Here is a 22282-nt window from a genome sequence, read left to right on the forward strand (position 1 = left end):
ACTCTAAAGTTTTAGTGACAAATCAAGCCCAGAAGGGTCGTTAGAATCAGAAGGTTCTTCAATATTGGTAGCTAGAGCTGACTTTCCAAGGTTTGTTGGCTTCTCCAGGGTTGTGTTTGGCCTTGTAGCCGCATTTGCAGAAGAATCTCCAAATTGGTGAGTGGTTGCAAGTGCTCTACCATAAAGTTTTAGTGACAAATCAAGCCCAGAAGGTTCTTCAATATTGGTAGCTAGAGCTGACTTTCCAAGGTTTGTTGGCTTCTCCAGGGTTGTGTTTGGCCTTGTAGCCGCATTTGCAGAAGAATCTCCAAATTGGTGAGTGGTTGCAAGTGCTCTACCATAATCTTCTATCTTCACAGGTGTTGCGATTGCACCACCATTTCCTAGAATCCCAATTCCAGTATTTGGATTCAAACCATCCCTCCTCTCTCGATTAATTGAAGAAATGTTTAACATGTCTGACAAAGTAGGACCTTGAGCAAAATTGAAACTTGGTGGGGTGTGAGAATAGGTTGGCTTGTGAATCATGGAATCCCTCCTAATACCAAGTATGTTGTTATACGATCCATAATAAGGTGATGTTGAAAGGCTAGGATAACTGTAATAAGGAAAATTAGAGCGAGAAAAAGCACCAGAAAGGTGAAGCTCTTGTCTACGCTTTGCAAATGCACGCTCAGGCCTATGGGCATTTTGATGCCCTCCTAGGGCTTGTGACGAAGAAAATTGTTTCTTGCAAAAATTGCAAGAAAAAATCTTCGACTCCAGGGTTTTTTCCTCAGTGTTTTCATCTCTACCTTCATTGTTGTCATTGTTATTAGCCCAGCCAGATGACGATGCACCCACCACGTTTTTCCCCGGGTTGAAAAAATCAAGTTCTTGCACCTTTGACCCACGACCCGAATGATCTTTGGAAAGGTTCACGAAATCAAGAACATTCTGGGAACTGGATCCGTTTGAATCTTTCACGTCTTCCTTCTCCTTCATTTTCAGCACCTTGTTGTTGTTGTTGTTGTTGTTGTTGTTGTTGTTGTTGTTGTTGTTGTTGTTGTTGCTGTTGTTGCTGTTGTTGTTGTTGTTGTTGTTGTTGTTGTCTTCAATTACAGCTTTGTGGGAGACGAGAATTCCTTCTTCCATGGTGGTAGGGATGCTAGAGCCTTGAGAGGTTGCCATGGTGGAGAGAAAAAAAAAATTGAGTTGAAATGATTTCAGAGTGGAGTTTGATTGATGAAAAGAGGAGCATGATCAGTGCTATTTATTGAAATTTTGAATTAATGTCAATATCTCATGAATAAGGAAATAATCTGAAGCAATTGATGTAATGAGTTGAATCATAATGGATAGGATTGACTCCATGTGTGCAAGTTGGCAACAGTTTGTCCATGATCTTTGCCTAAACAAACCTTCCCGAAATGATTTTAACTCTAATCAGTAGATAATATTAATTGGATGTGTGTTGTTTTAGTGCATCACACCTTCTATGTAAGTTCAAATATGATGTCAACTGAGAAGTGAAAATGGTAATTTGGAAATTACGTGTTGAAATAAAATTACTCGGGCGTTCAAGAGAAATCCCAACGAGAAATCAATGGAAGTAATTTGTGTTATAAACTTTTTTTTTTTGAAATGAATTTGTGTTATAAACTTGTCATAATAGTTATAGGTTCAAAGGTTCCAATCAATTAAGGATTTTACTCTATAACCGCAAGGGTTCAAATTTATGTGTGGAAAACCAATTTTTTTTCTTTTTTCAATTGAATGAGTCCCTAGAAACAATCCTTGCCACTACGATGAGTGGTATTAACTACTACTAAAGTAATTTATCATAATTTAGTTTTCGCAAACAAAAAATGTTTTCAATCATAATTTTCATTTAAATCAAATTTTATAAATTTTTGGCTTAATTGCACTTTTGGTCCCCCAACTTTGGCCTTTCTGCAAAAATCGTCCCCAAACTTTAAAATTAGCAAAAAACGACCCTGAAGTTTACACCCGGTTGCAAAATTGGTTTTCCGTCCAACTTCCGTCCAAAATCTAACTGAAAATGCTGATATGACATTTCTAAATTAATTTTAACTGAAAAAAATAATTTTTTAATAAAATAACATTTAGTCAGTTGCATTTTTAGTCCCCCACTCAAAAACCACCACTCCTCCCCTCCTCACTCCTCACTTTCTCCATCTTCATCAATACAAACCCAGAAAATTTGTAACTACTAAAATTAAAATCATCCCATCACCATTTTTATCAATTATTGTTCATCTTCATCAAACCCCCATCCCAGCAGCACCACCACCGCCAACCCCCTTCACCGAACACCACCATCAGCTCCTCTAAAACCCCAAAAAACCCATCCCTCACACACACAGATCTAAGGTGTCTTGCCCTCTTTCTTCCTTCTCAAATCCAAGTCCCAAACCATGAAGCCAAATCAAACAGAAGATGAAGCCAATCCAAACAAATCTAGACCCAAATCATAAAAAGGAGATTGAAGCATATGTGACGAAGTGGCTCGAGCAGTGATCCATTCTGTTATTGGATTTTGGATTTGTAGTTCCTCTTTCATCTCTTTCTGATTGGCACTTTAGGGATTTCGTTGAGGGAATTGGGGCTTTATTCATCTCCTGCTTCTGGTTTGGGTTTTGGGGAAGTCTAGTATGGTGCAATTGAGGTTTTCTGATTTGAGGATGAAGGTGATGAAAATGTTAGGGAAAGAGGTTGATGCAAATGCTCACTGTAATGCTGAGGAAGATGAATAAATTTGGTGACTGAATTGTGACAGATTATCTCTGTCACTAGTCCTAAAAATAAAAAAATTCTATTTCCTAATTAAATTATTAATATTTTTCAATTAAAATATTATTAAATAATATCACGTCAGCAATCTGTTAGGTTTTGGATGGAAGTTGGATGGAAAACCAAAAGTGCAATCGTGTGTAAACTTCAGGGTCGTTATTTGCTAATTTTAAAGTTTGAGGACGATTTTCACAGGAAGGCCAAAGTTGGGGGACCAAAAGTGCAATTAAGCCTAAATTTTTATCAAATAAAAAAATCATATTAGTAATAATAATATTAATAGTAATAAAATTAATAATTAATAATAAATTCTCATGTATTAATGGGCTACAAAAAATATCTATCCTGAAATTAAATTACTTAATTAGTATTTTCATTATATATTTTTTATTACTTAATTTAAACTTATATATATAATTCATATATGTATATATATATATATATATATTTTCTTAATTTTTATAGCTCTTAAAATGGTCAACTTTTGTTATGTAAGCAATAATTATTCTTTCTTCCATGAAAATATATGTTTATTTTTTTAGTAAAATACACTCCACCCAATCACCCATCAAAGGTTAGGATTTTTCATTATATTTTTTATTACTTAATTTATACTTATATAAATAATTCATATATATATATATATATATATGTATTTCTTAATTTTATAGCCCTTAAAGTAGTCAACTTTTCTTATGTAAGCAATAATTATTCTTTCTTCCATAAAAAATATGTTTATATCTTTATTTTTTTAGTAAAATATACTCCACCCAATCACCCATCAAAGGTTATGATTTTTCATTATATATTTGTTATTACTTAATTTAAACTTATATAAATAATTCATAAATATATATATATATATTAACTTTTATAGCCATTAAAGTGGTCAACGTTTCTTATGTAAGCAATAATTATTCTTTCTTCCATGAAAAATATATGTTTATATCTTTACCTTTTTAAATAAAATACATATATATATATATATATATATATATTTATATTCAAATAAAATATAGTATAATTTTTTAATATTTTTCTAAAACTTTGTTGGATAAAAATAGTCAAATAGTTATTTTTGTTATTTTACCTATTATTTAAATATATAAATTAAATAATTTTTAGTTGAAGGAAATATTCCGTTAGGATATATGTTGATGAAGTTAACTTATTAGAGGAGTGAGGTAGCGTGTAAAGTTTGGATAAGAATGAGTTGTGTATTCTTGTTTTAGTCTTTTTATATATATATATATAAATATTTCTTTTTTTATAGGAAAATGTTAGTTGTTTGTAATGTTAGTAAATTAGTACTAGTAGGATAGCCTAATTGAAACTTTGATGGAACAGAACTTCCCAAGTACTTCCCAAGTTCAGGGTATAAATCCTACTGGTAACATATCTTTCAAAACGTTAGTAAATTAGTCATTATCTGGGTTCGAACTCTAGACCTTCACCCTTCATCTCACTCAACCCTGGAATAGGTAAAATATTAATCTTTTTTTAACGTAGGTAAAATATTAATCTTGAAAAATCTTAAAGGGTGTGAGTATATTTTAATCTTATTTTATAAATTCAATTTAATTTTTTTAAAATATGAATCTTAGATTTCAATTATTGTATAACATAAAAAAATTTAAAATATAAGATGTTCATGTACTGTTTTTAAAGGGTGGTAGGGAAAAATCTTATGAGATTAATGAATATGCACCGTCAGTGTAAAGAAGTTTTACACTAACGTTCAATCTCATTATGTCACATAATCTTTTTAATTTTAATTAGTAAATTACTCTCTCCGTTCCTTTTTAAGTGTCGTTCTAGAACAAATTTTTTGTTCTTATTTAACTGTCGTTTTGATGTTTTAGGTTCCATTTTGTCTATTATACCCTTATTTTTTCAATAACTCCACTTCACATTTTCCATAAAATTCTTCTTTCTTAATAACTATGAAAACCTTTATGACTTTATGATTGGTTGAGAGTGGTAGATGGTTTAATAATATGAGAGAGTGGAAAAAAACTAACAATCCACTATCTTGGTTGGAGAGCTTTATGACTTTATGATTGAGATGTGAGAGGGTAGAATGAGAAAAACAACTCTAATAATCTACTATCTTGGTTGGAGAGCTTTATGCTAAAACGACACTTAAAAAGGAACGGAGGGAGTAATAAATAGCTGATGTGGCGGAAATCAATTGGGTGCATGTGTAAAACAAGTTTACACTATCAGTGCACCTCTCATTTTCTCAAATCTTATAACATACTTTATTTCACTTATTATCTAAAGAAGGAAGTGTTAACATTATTTTTACTACATCATGATACTTTTAAACTTTATCTTTATAGGGATTCAAACTTGTGTTATTATTCATACGATAGTCTAACTTACTTATGACAGGGCCAACACCTTATTTGTTGCATTTAACATTTATTTTTTGGTTACATAGAAAAGAGGAAACGAGACTAAATAAGAGCGTCGCGGCACAACAAAGGCACAATATATGATGGAGAGAGCTTCCAGACACGGTAACTACAACCATCATGGGTTGCAATCTTGACGAAAACATCCGCTATCATGTTGTTATTCGAGGTATGTGCGCAACCAAAATCTACGGATCTCTACCGATCATCCGGATTATTGATTGTAAATTAACATTCATATTTTGAAGAAAAAAAAACTGCACTCATACATACAACAACATATGAGTTTTTCAATTAATTTTTTTTATCCATCGAAAAACTAGCTATAATAAAAAGACTACTAGATATAAAACCCGTGCGTTGCACGGGTATTTTTACAATTTTATCAACATTATATAAAATTTATTATAGTTTAAATAAAAATATAATGTATATATTAAATATTTTTTACTTATAAATTATAATAAAATAAAAATAATTGTGTTAAAACATTTCATTATGAGTATTAGAGTTTTCTTTGTTTAAATAATGAATACTATTCAAATTTAATAATTTGCATTGAAATAATTTTAACAATTTAAAGATGTATTTATTTAAACATACAATAAATTATAAAGTGCATTTCAAATATTATAAATCAATTAATAAGTTTTAATATCACCAAATAAATTATATCAACATTTTCTTATACTTTTTATCAACAATTAATTAACTTTAACTTTGATAATTACAATAAATTTTAATTTTAATTTTCTAAAATATTATTTGGTAAATTAATTATTTTTTAATTTTAGCCTTAATTATTTTTCTCTATTATACTTAAGTTGATCTTTTTTACTAATATATAATAGATCAAAATTTATAATTCAAGAAAATTCTGAAAAAAAATGCACACACGTCATACTTTTTTGACATCCACGTCATACTTAATAATGTTAATTTTATAAATATTTTTATAAATGATTTATTAATAAATTATTGCGGCACTTTTTTATTTTAAAACTATTTGCTAATTTTTTATTAATTAAATTATTTAATTTTAATTATAAATAATGTTTCCATATAAAAAAATTATTTAATAAAAGTTTATTCTAAATATCATTTTGTGTATACTCTATACACTTTTTAATGTATATAAAAAGATTATTCTAAAAGACTTAAATAATTATAATATATTCGTTTTTTATGTATGTAAAATTATTTTATAAAATAACACAAAACAACATTATAATCTATATTAACAACACATGTAACTATTAAAAAATTCTAAGTATATCTTTACGAAAAGCATTTAATCATTGACTATTTCTGATATTTCATATATTTATTTTATATAAAATATATTACTCTATATGAATTTAATTTTTTTATCAACTTGAGGTCAATAATTAATATTTTAACTACATATGTTTATATTTTTTATCACATTATATTTAGCTTTTACTTAAATGTATAGGAAATTTTATAATTAATATATAAATAATTATAAATATGAAGATAAATAAGTTTATAAATGTATTATTTAATGTTGGTAGTTGAATTGTTTTTGACATTACAATTTATTCAGATTTAATTTTATTACTTAATATATTTATTGCAAATGAAATTATTTATTTTTCATGTATTTTAATGTAGAGGTAGGAATGACTTGATGTATTTAATGCAAAAAACTCAAGTCTCCTTTACATATATACTAGAAATAATACACGTGCGTTGCACGAGTTTATTTACACTATTTTTTTAATATATTATAAAAATTATTATAGTGTAATTAAATTTCTTTTGTATTAACATTGAATTAATTTTATAAACTTTGGTGGTAACCTATTTATTGATTTGGGTTCTCTATTTTTAGATTTATTATTGTAATTCAATTGCAGAGGGGCTGATTTATCATATATCCGGTTGAAAACATTGATACTCAATTAGGGGAAATATTGTCCCCAAATGTTATTCTATTTTTCAATATCATAACTAATCTTTAAGTGAATTTGAAATATTTTAAATCAAGTAATAAGGTTTTAATATAAGTTATAATAACATATTTTTTTATACTTTTTTATCAACAATGAAATAATTTTAAATTTAAACCAGTTGAGATTCTACAGGAGGAGTTTAGTCAAATTGGCTTGTTCAATTTCAGATTAATCCCGCTTGGAGCTAGTGAAGTGATATTGGAGTTTGAAAATAAGGAAGAGATGGACAGCACTATCACAGAATGTGCTTTCTTCCTGGAACAGTTGCTTACGGATGTAAAACCATGTTCTGTGTTTACGTTCGGCACGTCGCACTTTGTCTGGATTCGCTTATGGCAAGTTCTGTTGGGCTTATGGAACGAAGCTTTTTTCGCTGCAATAGGAAACAAGTTAGGAACGTTTGTTTTAGCCGACACTCCAACTGTGCTACGACATCGCGCGGATTTCGCTCGAGTGTTAGTTCGCATGAACCATCCACTTTTACATTGTTTCACGATGGCTGTTGATGTTGGGGGCACATCCTTTATAATCCTGGTTGAGAAGGATGTGGAAGCACATGACTATGGCGTAGTTGAGGATATGCCGTCCACTCCGGTAAAGGTGTATAATTCTGAAGAGGAGGAGGTTGAAGCAGATGATGAGGTACAAGAAGATGAAGCTCAAGAAGATGATAACAAGGATCTTGGCTCGGCAACAACTATTGATCCTGACGAAGTAGATGAAATTTACAGGGATGGCGGTTTGGAGGGTTTGAGGAGTGACGGAGACGCAAGAATTGTAGCGGTGCAAGGCGGCGACGGTATCTCACCAGAGGAGGTGGCCGTGAAGAACAACCAGCCGGAGAAGAAGGAATCTTTTGGGCCAAATTCAAATTCAAATTCATTGTCGTTAATGGCTGCACTCAATTCTGTGGCAGAACAAAAGGAACAGTTACGTGATATCATTGATGCAGGCTATTCTTTGGAGGAGATTGAGGGATGGATGGAGAATTTAAAAGCTGATGGAATATTGAGCAAAGATAAACAAATCATGGATAAAAACATTCAAAATCAGGAGAAGAGATATTCAGTTACAGGTTTTTCCTTTAATTCCAAAGATTTGATTCAAAACAACAATTATCCTTGGCATTTTAATTTTGATTGCAGGGACCCACGACCAAATAATCAGCTCCCATGGACTAGGACGTGTTTGCCACCACAAGTATTTAATCAAAATTCGTTTTTGAGCCTAGTGGGTCCCGTTTCAAGTTCAATTTCTCTGAAGCAACATGAAAATTGCAGCGAGTTCGTTCATACGACGCCTAATCAGATAGTTAGAAAGAAAGTTTCTACTTCTTCTCTCATGCGTGATGAATCCCTTCATATGACACCAGTTCAGAATCGAATCCAACCTGCAAGCTCCCCCGGTTGTGAAACTTCACCCGTTTCTGTGTCGCCGGGATTGGAACAATCACCAAAAACAAATTCCTCTAAAAAAAGTTCGCAGCGTGGGCGTCCAAAAGGCAGCAAGAATAAACCTAAACCTTTACCAGCGGATTATTTAGAACCAGTGCAAGGGGAGGATGGAGTGTCGACACGGGCTCATAGAACTTGGTTACTTGGTAAACAGTTGGGTTTGAAACCGAGAGGCTCGGAAGCGCTGATGCTTCGAGGCTTAGAGGCTCAAATTCGACAAAATCATCCTCATCTAAACTGACATGTCAGGACCATGACTAACCTGGAATGTTCGAGGTCTAGGCGGATCGACCAAATTCTTGTTAGTGCAGAATGACTTCCCCAAGATTGTGGTACTCTTTTTCCTTGCTTGATTTTTATCCCACTGGGTTTTTCCAAGTAAGGTTTTAATGAGGCTCTCTCTTGGGGTTTCATTTCGTCATTCTGTGGGGTAGTGGAAGGTTTTTAGCACAGCTCAAGATGTATTTTCATGCTTTAGTCTTATCAGATTCGGTTTGTACTTGGTTCTTGCCTTTAGCTCATTTTGGCTTAGGCTTTATTAATAATATACCTTTCGTTTTCAAAAAAAAAATTATAATAAGTTATAATTTTAGTATCGTAAAATATTATTCAGTAAATTTAAATTTATTCAACTTTTGTTATAATTATTTTTCTCTGTTATTCTTTCTCAAGTTATTTTTACTTCTATATAATATAATAGATGAAAAATCATATTTAGTTTAAAAAAAGAATCATATTTAAAGATTTTTTTTCAAATAATATATACATTCGATATAGTAATAATAATATCTTCTAGAGTCATAATTGTTTTTTAATTTTCAACTATATTTTCGACATTATTTATTAATAAACATTTTTATAAGTAAAATGTAGTAATAAGTTTTATTTTTTATTTTTTTAAATTTCTCAACTTATGATTAATAACTAATAAGATTCATAATTATTATTAACAATTAGTAGAGAATATAAATAAATTATTATTAACAATCTATTATTGTCATTAATGGAAAGGTAGTCAATTTCAATTATTATTATTTTTTAAAAAAATCGCCTCAAGTTGTGATGAATAATTAAAATTTAAATATTTTAAATAAGAGAAATTGAAAATTTTTAAATTTTAATATTTACTTTTTTTTGGTTACTTAATATTTACTTTTAAATATGAGAAATTGAAAAGTTTAACAATTAATAATTAATATAATGAATAATAAAGTGGATGTAGTTTTTATTTTAGTTTTCAATTTTTTATTTAATGTTTTTAATTCAAAAGAAATTTACTATTTTTTTTATGTGTTTAATGCTATTTTTTCAAATTTGCTTTACATATGTATATATAGGCTTAATCCTCATATTAGTCCCTGTCTTTGTGTCGCCGTCTGAACCAGGTCCCTGACCGGAAAAATTTGTGGATTAAATCCCTCTCTTTAAAAAACGTTTAGAGCCAATCCCTGCCGGAGCTCCAAGCTCCGGCGAGTGATGATGTAGCGTGCTGACTGTGTAAATGAAGCTGACATGACACCCAAAATTTTTTTTTTTTAATAAAATTAATTTACACATATGATAATTAACATAATTAACCTAAAACTAATTAAACATTCTTAACCCCCCCCCAAACTAATCCTAATTCCCTAAACAATTACCCCAATTCCCAATTCATCTAACACTCATAAATTAAAATTAGGGTTCATCTCCTCCATCTCCTCCATTTCCTCCATCTCCTCCTTCTTCTTCCCCATTTCCTCTTCTTAAGGTTAGAGAGGTCAAGTGTATATGTACCCGTATCCACTAGAATCGAAACCAGGTAAATCTGCAGCTTCAGAGAGCGCATCCTTCCATTTCTGAATCTTCTCCTTCCCCTGCTTCCTGTGTTTCACCAACGCAGTGCGGTAACTCCCACTCTGCTTCCGCACGTGCGAAGGGTCTACCTGGTAGAACACGGGAATGACAACAACATCTTCATCGTTTCTGTTGCAGTCCATTATCTGAACCAGCTCGTTCAAGCACCATGGGGAAGACGCGTAGTTTTGTGAGAAGATAACTAAGAAGAGGGTGGAATCTTTGATGGCTTTCTCAAGTTGTGGCCAGACCTCATCACCTTTGTCGATCTTGTAGTCTATGTAGATTTCAATGGAGTTTCTGCTTAGAGAAGAATGAAGGTGGCTTGTGAAGTTGGGGCGAGTGTTCGCCTCTGAAGCTGATGAAAGCGTCGTGTTCAGCAAGAAGAAGAGGAAATGGGGAAGAAGAAGGAGGAGATGAAGGAAATGGAGGAGATGGAGGAGATGAACCCTAATTTTAATTTCTGAGTGTTAGATGAATTGGGAATTGGGGTAATTGTTTAGGGAATTAGGATTAGTTGGGGGGGGGGGAATTAAGAATGTTTAATTAGTTTTAGGTTAATTATGTTAATTATCATATGTGTAAATTAATTTTATTAAAAAAAAATTTTGGGGTGCCTTGTCAGCTTCATTTACACAGTCAGCACGTTACATCATCACTCGCCGGACCGGAGCTCCGGCAGGGACTGGCTCCAAACGTTTTTTAAAGAGAGAGATTTAATCCACAAATTTTTCCGATCAGGGACCTGGTTCAGACAGCGACACAAAGACAGGGACTAATATGAGGATTAAGCCGTATATATATATAGAAAACTTTTTATTTTAAAAGTATTTTATCTAAATTATATATTAATAAATATTATTTTTTAAATTTGTCAAATGCAAAGCTCAAGTCAATTTTAAGTCTATGAATGTTGTTATTTAATATAAGTAGTTGAATAGTTTTTTATAATACAAATTTTTTCAGTTTTTAATTTATTAATTTTTTTTATTTTTTAATGTATTTAATATAAAGGTATGTGAGCTTTTATGGATTAATGCATTTATTGCATGCAAAAACACAAGTGTGCTTTACATATATATATATATATATATATATATATAGATGCCACCGCTAACGAATCTTTGAGCAGTAAGGTCCCAAGCTCCCCGTTGACCCTATCCTCAACCCACATGCCCGACGAAGTGCGAGCTCCCGTCCTTGCTAGCCATTCAGCAACAAAATTCTCATCCGGCATAATCGAACCCAAGTAAGTTGCCTTCCAGTCACACGAGAGCAGCTCCAAGATGTGTCTCAACATCGAGGCTTCAACATGCAGATTGACACCGTCTGAGTTATCGAGAGCCTCAACCAAGTTTCTACAATCATCACACTCACACAACAACATTCGGTATCCCTAACTCCAGGCAAGGTCAGGTCCAACCCATCGCTTTGCGGCCTCCACAAGAAAAAGGGATCGTCGAGTCGTATAGCGGGTTTATCAATTAATTTGAGACACGTGGCAGATGTTGGTGCGTCGATGCCTTGACGGTGTACCATCTTAAGATGCACCATGGCTACACCCAAGTCATCAAGTACATTGATAAAAGAGAATTGAAACCAAGCAGTGTTATCTTCTTCCTTATCCCTTCCGATTACAATGTGGCTTCTGCAACTCCCTCCCAAGCTTTCCAACCCCTTCATCCATGGCACACCCTTCACCCCTCTCTCCAAACCCGCCACCGCTCTCACCCACCACACCCACTCACCGCCGTCGTTCCTCCCGTCGATCAAGGCCATGAAATCCATCCAAGGGAAGGTGGTGTGCTCCGCCAGCGACAAGACCGTCGCGGTGGAGGTTGTTCGTCTGGCGCCGCACCCCAAGTACAAGAGGCGTGTCAGGAAGAAGAAGAAGTACCAGGCTCATGACCCTGAGAATCAGTTCAAGGTCGGTGACATTGTTCAGCTGACCAAGACCAGACCCATCAGCAAAACCAAGGCCTTTCTCGCTCTTCCTGTTCCTAGTAGGGGTGCCAAGAACAAACCTTCCGGTGATCTTCCGATTCCGTTGGAGTCTGAGCAGGAGCCGCAGCAGCAGCAGGAGGAGGAGGGCCAGGCTTAGGTGTATGCAAAAGTTCTGAATGTTAGTCTCTTACTGTTGTTGATTTGTGCTTTTTTTATCTGAATTGGTTCATGTTTTTGTGTAGTGTAAAAGTCCTGAGTTGTTCTGGGTTGTAATTTATTGGGGCATAGTGAAATTGAGAATTGAATGTTGTGACTCTGTTGTTGTGGGAACCTCAATTGCTTGTTGTGCCCTTTAGGTGTTTGATGAAATGTTGGAATTGGATACTGATTTTGATAAGAATTGTGCTTCATAGAGCCACTTTGTGTTTAGACACCAATTTTAGAAAGATAGATAAAGGAAGAGGTGAGAATTGATAAATGGGATATATGATATGATATGATAGGAAAAGAGAGATAGAGGTAAATTGAGTGTATGTGGACTGTGAATACTGATTGAGTGTCTAAAAAATGAGATTGTTTTGATGACCCCCAGATGTGAAGTTATGGCAGTGTTCATGAGAACTTGAATGCTTATTGTGCAGACAATTGTTTGATGAAAATGTTCATTTTTGTTGTTGCTGATGAGCTCTATAGTCTATAACTTTTTAGTTTACATTCAATGGTGAGCTCTATAGTCTATAACCTTTTAGTTTACATTCAATGATGAGCTCTATAGTCCATAACCCTTTAGTTTACCTTCAATGTTGAGCTCTTCCTTTTCTTTACTCTTTTTTGTCTTTCCCTTTTTGGAGTGTGTTTAGACCCTGAAGAGATGTCGCTAACAGGGCATCTGTTATGACTGTTTATGCTTCTGAGTGTCCTTAACAATTTGGGAAGGCCTGTCTTCCATAAATGAAGACTATGGTTTATGTTGATCATGAATTACAAAGTAGTAGAGGACTCACTTAGGTTAAAATTCCAGTTAAGTAGTAGAGGACTTACAAAGAAGCACATTACTCTTGTCTTGTCTTCACTTTGCTCTTAAAGAAATACATTCCTAGAATTGAAGGCTTAGTCCATGGTTTCTTTTCTTTGCCTATTTTTTTTAAAGCACTGATGGGAATGTTCTTTTATTTCTTTTTAAGATGGAACTTGATTGGTATAGTCAACCTGAAGAAACAAACTTGTGTGAAATAGTAATTTCTCATTTCTACGGTTTTAAATAGATAATTTGCAATGTGAGCCATCAAACCAACCACGCAAGTTAGGCATAAACCAAACACATAAGGAATTAACAAATGATAATTCTGTACAAGACGACATACATGATTTCTAGGCTCTAAACTTTTTTTTTTCTCTCTTTCTAGTTCTGCCTATGGAACTGCAGATACAAATTACAAATATAAATATTCAGTCCAAACCCTCCTTCCTAATGGAACAATGAATAAAATTAACCCAAAGTAAGGAGATAAATCATAAATGCAAGCTAGTTTTGCCAGGCTGAACACTGGCCAAAAAGGGGATAGAATGCAGAAGAATATCACATCTAATCAAAGCCTATCTTGTAATTATCTGATTTTGATTTTTGACTATCCATCTTCACACTGTAAACTTGTTCTGATATTTCTCAATGTACATGATACAAGAGTGTTGACCGAGTCCACAGATTCCAATGTTAACTTTGCTGTAGGAGAAGCATTGGTAAGGATCTGGAATGCTATTGTAAACAAAGATCCTCCCTCTGTGTTCTTTTCTTCCTTCCTTGTAGTAATCACCAATGGCCTTGACTCTAGGCCATCAGGAACAATTGAGAATCCTGAGGGCAGTATGGCAAGGTTGCTTGAATCACATCCTGTCATCACAGACTGCATGCCAGTAATGTCCACTGGAGCATACACCACCATTGACTCATAAGAATTTGTGCAGCTATCTTGCAGTATCCACATGCTGTTTTCTTTGGATTTTATTGTCTACAAAATGAGAAGAATCCCATATTTTGGTTAATATAGGAACATAATTGCTTATTTTGATTTCACATATTATCAATAGTGACAAGTACATGAATTTATAAGACTCAATCCGAGACGTTGCTTAAGGTGAGTGTGTAGTGTATTGAACCGAAATAACTTACTTGAATGGTTACTGCATTGCCTCGGTCTTGCCCTTTGGCTAGATTTGCAATGGACTGCACTGAAGCGCTACTGCACATGATATCCCACTGTGACAACAATGACAATTATCAACACAATCACCCTTCAAAATCACTCACCAAATAAACAGAAACATTTGGAAGGAAAATCAATTACCTCAGTCCTGCGAGTTTCATCCCTCAAGAAATCAAACAGAACATTATGAGAGACAGGCAGCCACACAGAAGAAACTGCACACAGTATCAGCCCAAGAGGCTCACTAGGATCGTTCAAGTTCTTTCTAGAACTAATCCTTATGTCTTCCCCATTTTCGCTGGTAACCTTAGTCCATGTGTGGAAGCTTGATGCCCCGACTGCATGGCAGAAGCCCCATGTCATTCTTTGTGCCAACTTCAAAATGCTTTTTCTCCCAGCCAACGTGGCAACACCTAACATTTTATCATCACCATTAGTCTGATTAGTTTATACTTACCTCTTTATTCAAGTATTGAATGAACAAAGAGAAATTAATGGTTGCAAGTTGCAACAATGAGATATGGTAGAATTGAATTGATTACTCATACTCACCAGTGGAATCCTTCATGGGGACATTAGTTGCCATGAAGAAAACAAGACGTTCGCATTGAAGTTGCAATGTCGCAATCCAGTGCCTTGCCCCGAAGGCCAGGCCACTGTTCACAATGGCGCGATACATTGTGTGGACTGCTCCCTTCTGGCATTCCAAGTGCTCCACCCAGATTACCTAAACCCAAAATTAACAAACATCAATAGCATAACCAAGTATTAGGTGTGTTATTAGAAGATGTTTGAAGAAAATATAACCAAACACAAGTGAAGTTTTTAATTATTTCACCATTTCCTCATTATGTTCAACTCCAATTAATCACACTTCAATGAGGGCCATCATCTCACTATGTGAAACTGGAATTTTATTGCATGGCTTCTCCCAAGTAATGGTATGGCTAATGGTGCCCATGAAAATGATAGCACAATATACAATTATACATAGTTCTACTACCGACAAAATCAGCTGCAATGGGTGATTATCTAGCTGTTGCTGCTGTACTCATTTTTAGGTATTTTTTTGGCATGTTCACTTCTATTTTCATTTCATGTTTTTTATTTTTACAAAAATGCCCCTTGTCCCTGAAGGATAGAAGTGGTAAGAGCTAGAAAAATAAGGGTTGGGTGAGGTAAAGGGTGAGGGGTCCCGGATGAGGGATTAATTTATTGACATTTCTAACAACTAACATTACCTATAAAAAAAAACAAAAATGCCCCTTTGTTTCGTTTCGGAACTTTGTATAGGAAATAAATATAGTACGTAAAGTGAAAATAATATATTTTCATAATTAAAATTAAGTTTAATAACTTTGCTCTCATAATAGTGTAAAAAGTTTTACACAAACATTTATGATTCACTGTTTTCTGATTTTCTCATATCATAAATAGATTAAAATTAAAAATAGTAAAAGAGAAACATTGTGAAATGTGACTAAGATGTTTTACGCAATGCATATAAATTAAATTCAAAACTAAATATAAGAAATGAAAAAAAGTTAACTTCTTATAAATTAGTTTTTCTTAGTGTTTGGAAATCTAGACCGGATCGGCTGATCCAATTGAGAACTGGTTTCTTGATCAATTCGGTCAAAACTGGTTGATTTTAGAATCGGTCAGACCCGGTCGAACAAGTCCAAAAAAAGGTAAAAGCTGATCCAGAATTGGTATTGAAAAACCGGATTCAAGCGGTCAAGTATTTTTTGGGCTTTTTTATATTAAAAAATATTTGTAACTATTTATTAGTCATTTTTAATTTTTATCATTTAAATTATATAAGATGAAACTCTATGATAATTTGAAATTTAAATAGTATAAATTTCTTAATATCTTGTGTGACTATATTACCTATTATAGTATATAATATTAAAAAAGTATTTAATTGCTTTTGTCACAACCACAGTTCGACACTTCGACCACAATTCGAACATTGAAATGTTGCCTCGAACGGTTTAGTGATTGATCCGATTTTTTAAACATTGTTTTTTCTATGTGTTTGGGAGCGTTTGCACAGACTATAATAACCAAGTTTTTTTTTAGAAAATAAAGCTGAAAATGATGTGACAAAAATGAAGAGCAATTTAGAATTAATGAAATTTGTACATACTTTGCAATGGCCATTTGACTTGTCCTCAATAATGCAACCGGATGGGCGTTTTCTGCATTTGACGAGGGAAGCGTCGATGTTGTCTTCTACTTTGTCTATGGATACATCAACGATTGCCCATTGTTCACCACTCAATTGTTTGCAGTACCTGACAAAATACACCTCTCTTGTGGGCACCATTGGTGTGAGCATTTGTAGTTCAGCAAACATCTGTATCCATCACCCAAAACAAAATTCAATTAAGGTTGTTGTTATCCACCAAAAGTACAAAAACAAAATTAAAGTTAATATAGTGTTCTCCTCATCGTGTCAAATTATATACGAGTGAGTGAATTGCCAAAATAGTTATCGAAAGTGTTGGACACTAATGATTCTTAAAGTATTAGGTGTCGACAAGTTCATCTCTCGACTTAGAAAATACCTTTGTGGTCCCTAATTGTGTAAAACATCGATCAAGTTAGTCCATGTGATCACATAAAACATCGGCCAAATTAGTAACCGGCCGACATTTTACACAATCAAAGACCGCGGGACTATTTCTTGCTTTTAGAAACGTACTTATCAACCTCCAACACTTTAAGAGATCAATTTAACCATTATCTTTAGTAACTACTCCCTTGATGAAACTTTCAAGGTCCACATCTAAGAACTTCAACCAATTCATGTTGGTTTGTCTTGTTATCTTCAAGTATTGTATATGGGATAAAAAGCTATTAAAGTATAAAACATAGGCCTATTTTTCATGGATAGTGGGTATTTTCCTTTCAGAGGAAATTTTTTTTATATACAACAAAAATACTAGGAAAGAGAGATTCCACTTGGGTACCTTTTGGACAAGATATGTAGCAGAGGTAAATGCCAAGAGTTACTACGCTGTGCATGTTTAGATATACAATGGAAAATCACAGTGGACAGTTACAAAAACTTGTTTCTATCGTGATTTTAGTTTCACTGTAGTTTTCAACAGTGTAACCAAACGTGCACTAAATGATATAGTGGGACCGCCTAAACTTTAATCTAACCGTCCATTGAGTAGGCCCAGTGAAAACTTAATATGAAAGAAACCTAGCACAGTGGTAATTCCCCTTACCAGTTGCACTGCACCGTTCCTGTTAGATCCTTCTCCATTGCATATGATGTCAACTGTTGCTGCTTTGGATATCAAACACGGAAACATTTCCTTCCATTGATTCTGCAACAAGCATAATAAATGCATTCAAATATATCCATTCCAACCCACATTATGAATTGAATTTAAGAGGCCTTTAATACAGAATAGAGTTACTTATTTTCACGTTTGAGAAAAAGTGATTCAGTAAATATTTGGATACGGTCGATCTAGTGGTAAGCAAGCTAGGCTCATATGAGAGCGAGGACACAAGTATGAATATCGGAAAAATTATTTATTGGGATGAACAACTACAATTTTCTGCTGAGGACACCGGGTCAAAGACAAAAAAAAAGAGCTACAGTTTGGATTGGCAGTGAGTTTCCACATTACCTCAAAATCACATTGGAGCAAAAACTACTAAGTGCATTAATGTTATGTGAAAAATCTTATGTGACAAACTTCTAGATGTTATAATTGATTTAGAGAGAAAAAGTTCATCCAAACATGCTATAAGTGAAGCTTCTGGAGGAAAAGAATTGATTTTGAGTCTCCTACGCCTGATCCAAACATGCTGTCAAGATGTTTGGATTAACTTTTGATACTATCAAAATCAATTTTACTTCCATAAGCTTCTATCATATTCACTTCTCTCCTAAAGGTGAAAATATATCAGAGTTTCCAAACACACATTAAGAGTAGCTTTTGTAGGAAAAGTTGTCTTACAGCATCTAGAAAACTTTGGACAAGCCTTGGGAGATCAACAAAAACAGCCCCTGTCTCTCTTGAGGCTTCGATGGATCTCTTTGGCCCAGTACTCTCGGAATTTTCAGCTGCAAACTCCTTCACATACTCATCATAGTTAAGTATTTCGCGACCGGTCTCAAAGCTACGCAGCCATAACGGTTCCCCTGCTGTGGCCATCTTTATGAGCTCCTCCATTGCTTGGTTTACAATGTCCATTATCCTTGACTTATCAAGTCCAAAAATTCCAGTGTAAAAATCCAAAGAGCTTCTGTTCTCTTGGTCATGATGGCCAGAAGAACATGAAGGGGAAGTTGTCCCTGGTGCGTATTTTTCTAAAGCTCCTCGAAGTTTCTCAACCTGCACACAGTGACCGATCCAGAAATTTTATGTTGCAGTGTATTAATAGAATTACATGTCCATAACCATGTAGTAAGAAAAAAAATCAGAAATGTAGTTGGAGATAGTTTTATAAAAAAACCTCAGCTTTGAGTTTGGCATTTTCAATGCGTAGTTGTTGTTCTTCAGTTGGCATGGCACCATCTCTGCTTGTAGTGGGCACCCCACAATTGGGGCAGCAAGCTTTGTTTATGATCTCTCTCAAGCTCTTATTTTTCTCCTTTAGTTTATCAATTTCTGTCTTCAACAATGAGTTTTCATGACGCTCTTGTATTGCCTGCAAAACCCAATCAATGAATGTCATTGTTAAATTCACATTTCACAGAAGAAAAACAGTGGAAATTTGCATTAAAATTGATTCAATTGAATTACCTTGATCTGGGTTCGACGATTTTGGAACCAGAACTTGACTTGCCTAGGAGCAAGGCCTAATTGCTTGCTAAGTTGTTGTCTCTGCTTTTCATCAGGATGTGGTGACTCTTTGAAAAGCCTACAAACATGATGACATTCATGTCACCTTTTTCTGTTGATTTTGTATTTTAACAAAACAACAAGCTTCCAATTTTGTAATGCAGTGTGGTCCAACAAGTTGAGTTTAATTATGCAAACATGATATGTGCACATTTTAAATAAGTACTATATATACCACAAACTAATAATCAAGTGGGGATGCTTTACACAGGGCATATAATAAAGCAAAAGCTGTTCAATATTTTAATCTTTAGCTTTTAATCATCATCTTTATATGCAGCCTATGCTTTAAAGAATTAAAGTCTTCACAGGTAATTCTGGCAAATGCAAATCATATAACTTTGGAAGAAATCATTTGATTGGTAACCCCAAAATCCATGACTGATTACTCATTTACTTAATTAGCACCTAACATATATATGCACAGATAATCAATATTTTTATACAAATTTCTGTTCCTTATTCCTTAATCAATAAGCATATGTCTCTCTCTCTCTAGTAATGAAGACACACATAATGATCAGAGTACTATGTTTGGTATGATGACAAAAACTCAAATAGAAAAATGCAATAAAATAGAAATGCTTAATGCTCACCTATGATTCAATATTAATTATCCTCCAAATTCCAAACTCATTGGTGACTCATGACAAAATAATTTACACATATACATGAGTACAAAGAAAAATTAAGAAAATGAGATGATTTTACGCACGCTTCCATTTCTTTGATCTGCTCAAGTGTGTGCCTGTGATATTTCTTCCTCTTCTTCTTCTTCTTGTTATCTTTGTCTCCATCACCGTCATCATCTTCGTGCTCACCTTCTCCTTCACCAAAATCATCCTCTGATCTGGATCTTGTGGGACCTGTTAGATATATAATATAAAATCATTTGTATAACTTGATATCGTTGTATTGTGGCAAACCACTACCTTGTAGCAAAAATTCTGACGAACTCCAGTGTACATTCCAACTGTCGTTTTTGCCCCCAAGGTAAATAGCCAGTTGGGATGTCCATCAGAGTTCGCCGAAATTTTTGCTGAAGTTATTAATTGAGTCTCTACAATCAAGTGTGTTCTCAAATTTATAATAAAAAAGTTGAGTTTCAGCACGAGACTTATACCTGAGGTCTCACTGCTAATCTCCTCAAGGCGCTCAATCCCAACACTCCCCTCCTCCCCATCCTCCAACTCCATGTGAGAAGTGGCAGCCTCAGCCTCCGCCGCCGCACCGCCATGGCGAAAAATCCCAGCCTTCAATACCAGTAACAGAGAAAAAGATAAGACAAAAGCATTTAAAGTAAATGAAGAAAGCACAAATTAAGCATTGAAGAATCAAAAGAAAAGGAAAGGAAAATGGAAGAAACTTTACAAGGCTAAGAGAAAGAGCTGGAGAGGCAAATAAGTCTTTGGTTTGAGAAGTTGGAGGTGGATTGTTCGACATGTCAGCACCCATTGACAACGTTGTGAGAGTGTGTTTTTTAAGGAGCTAAAATGGTTGTGTTGTTGTACATGGAGAGGGTGAGACTTGAGAGAGAGAGAGAGAGAGAGAGAGAGAGAGAGAGGGAGCACGAGGATAGAGACGTAGGTACTGGCAATTTAAGAATATAAAAACAAAGAAGGAACTCGTTATGTTTATTTTATAAAATAATTTATTATGTTTTTATGTATCTTGTTTGGTACTTGTGAAAAATGTGTGTGAGTGGGCTGGTAGGATTGACTGTTAGATAAAGGTTTGATTTGAGAGAAAGGAAGGAGAGGAGAGTCAAAGAGCCAACTAACATTAGCAGTTGAATTTATGGCTCCAACGGTTTGTTTATCTTAAATGGAAATGGATTGGAACTTGGAAGGAAGCAAGCAAGCCTAGGCTTATGTGGCTGGCTGGCTGGCTCAGACTCAACCTCTTGTCACACCCAGCTAATGAAATGACATTGTATTTAACTTATAGGTGTAGAACTTAGGAGTGTTCTCAATGTTTCATCGACAGGTGCCCACTAAGGTGGGGAAGTTTCAAAATGGTTCACCGGTGGACCAGGCTTTAACACCGTTAGATTTAAGAATCTTGGAATATTCTTTATTTGAATGGTTAGGATTTGATGGATGATAAAATGGCAAAAGTGTAAACACACCCATCTTCTCCTTTCTCACCGGTTCTTCATCATTCAAAACCTCCACCTCAATCTGATAGCACCCAAGCACTGAGCTACGTACATAACATCTCAAATCAGAGACACCTTTTTGCTGAATGGTTATGGTACATTTACAAGACATGGCGAAAATTCAATAACAAGGCCCAATAACAATCCTAATTCTCTAATTCCTAATCTCAAATCTCTTATTTTCTTCTCAAACCTTATCATCTTCATCTTCTTCATACGAATTTCAGAAAAAAAAAAGTTTTTTTTGGAGAAAAAAGTCCCTCAGTGCTCAATTTGCAGTGCAAAAAAATGGAATATCAATGTCACAGTTTCAATCATAACCGCACAGTTTCTATCAAGAACACAAACCAGTTTCCAATCACACAGATGGTTAAAAAAACTCAAATGAAGCCCTAAGCAGGATAGTTGCTATGAGTCCTAAGAACTAACAATATTCATATTTATCTTGACTCGATTAACGTCAAAAACGAAAAAACGAAAAAGAAAATCATTATCCTTCCAGATCCAAAACCAGATCCCAGATTGAAGATCCAAAACCAGATCCCGATCCTCTTCGTTCTCTCTCGCGGCCAGATCGAAGGGAGGAGGAAGAAACCCATGTCGAAGAGAAGATGAAGCAAGCCAGA

General features: G+C 34.2%; 3 protein-coding genes and 1 pseudogene across 3 annotated transcripts; 1 reads left to right on the forward strand and 3 right to left on the reverse strand.

The window, feature by feature from the left end:
• Nucleotides 1-3: 3 nt before the first annotated feature.
• LOC130709555 (zinc finger protein GIS-like) lies at nucleotides 4-984 on the reverse strand. The gene has a single exon (XM_057558940.1). The coding sequence runs from the start codon at nucleotides 982-984 to the stop codon at nucleotides 4-6; it is 981 nt and encodes a 326-aa protein (XP_057414923.1).
• A 9011-nt stretch (nucleotides 985-9995) lies between these two features.
• Nucleotides 9996-11863, reverse strand: LOC130742346 (disease resistance protein RUN1-like; annotated as a pseudogene).
• A 131-nt stretch (nucleotides 11864-11994) lies between these two features.
• Nucleotides 11995-12834, forward strand: LOC130743114 (30S ribosomal protein S17, chloroplastic). The gene has a single exon (XM_057595228.1). The coding sequence runs from the start codon at nucleotides 12116-12118 to the stop codon at nucleotides 12575-12577; it is 462 nt and encodes a 153-aa protein (XP_057451211.1). The 5' UTR covers nucleotides 11995-12115; the 3' UTR covers nucleotides 12578-12834.
• An 889-nt stretch (nucleotides 12835-13723) lies between these two features.
• On the reverse strand, nucleotides 13724-21082 carry LOC130743113 (homeobox-leucine zipper protein GLABRA 2). The gene is made up of 12 exons (XM_057595227.1): nucleotides 20870-21082; nucleotides 20622-20751; nucleotides 20214-20364; nucleotides 19400-19517; nucleotides 19110-19304; nucleotides 18611-18988; nucleotides 17867-17968; nucleotides 16777-16986; nucleotides 15177-15351; nucleotides 14766-15037; nucleotides 14591-14677; nucleotides 13724-14429 (listed from the first exon to the last, which is right to left on the reverse strand). The coding sequence occupies exons 1-12, from the start codon at nucleotides 20951-20953 to the stop codon at nucleotides 14049-14051; spliced, it is 2283 nt and encodes a 760-aa protein (XP_057451210.1). The 5' UTR covers nucleotides 20954-21082; the 3' UTR covers nucleotides 13724-14048.
• Between the last annotated feature and the right edge of the window lie 1200 nt (nucleotides 21083-22282).

Source organism: Lotus japonicus, chromosome 3 (assembly GCF_012489685.1).
Source record: "Lotus japonicus ecotype B-129 chromosome 3, LjGifu_v1.2".
NCBI lineage: Eukaryota > Viridiplantae > Streptophyta > Magnoliopsida > Fabales > Fabaceae > Lotus > Lotus japonicus.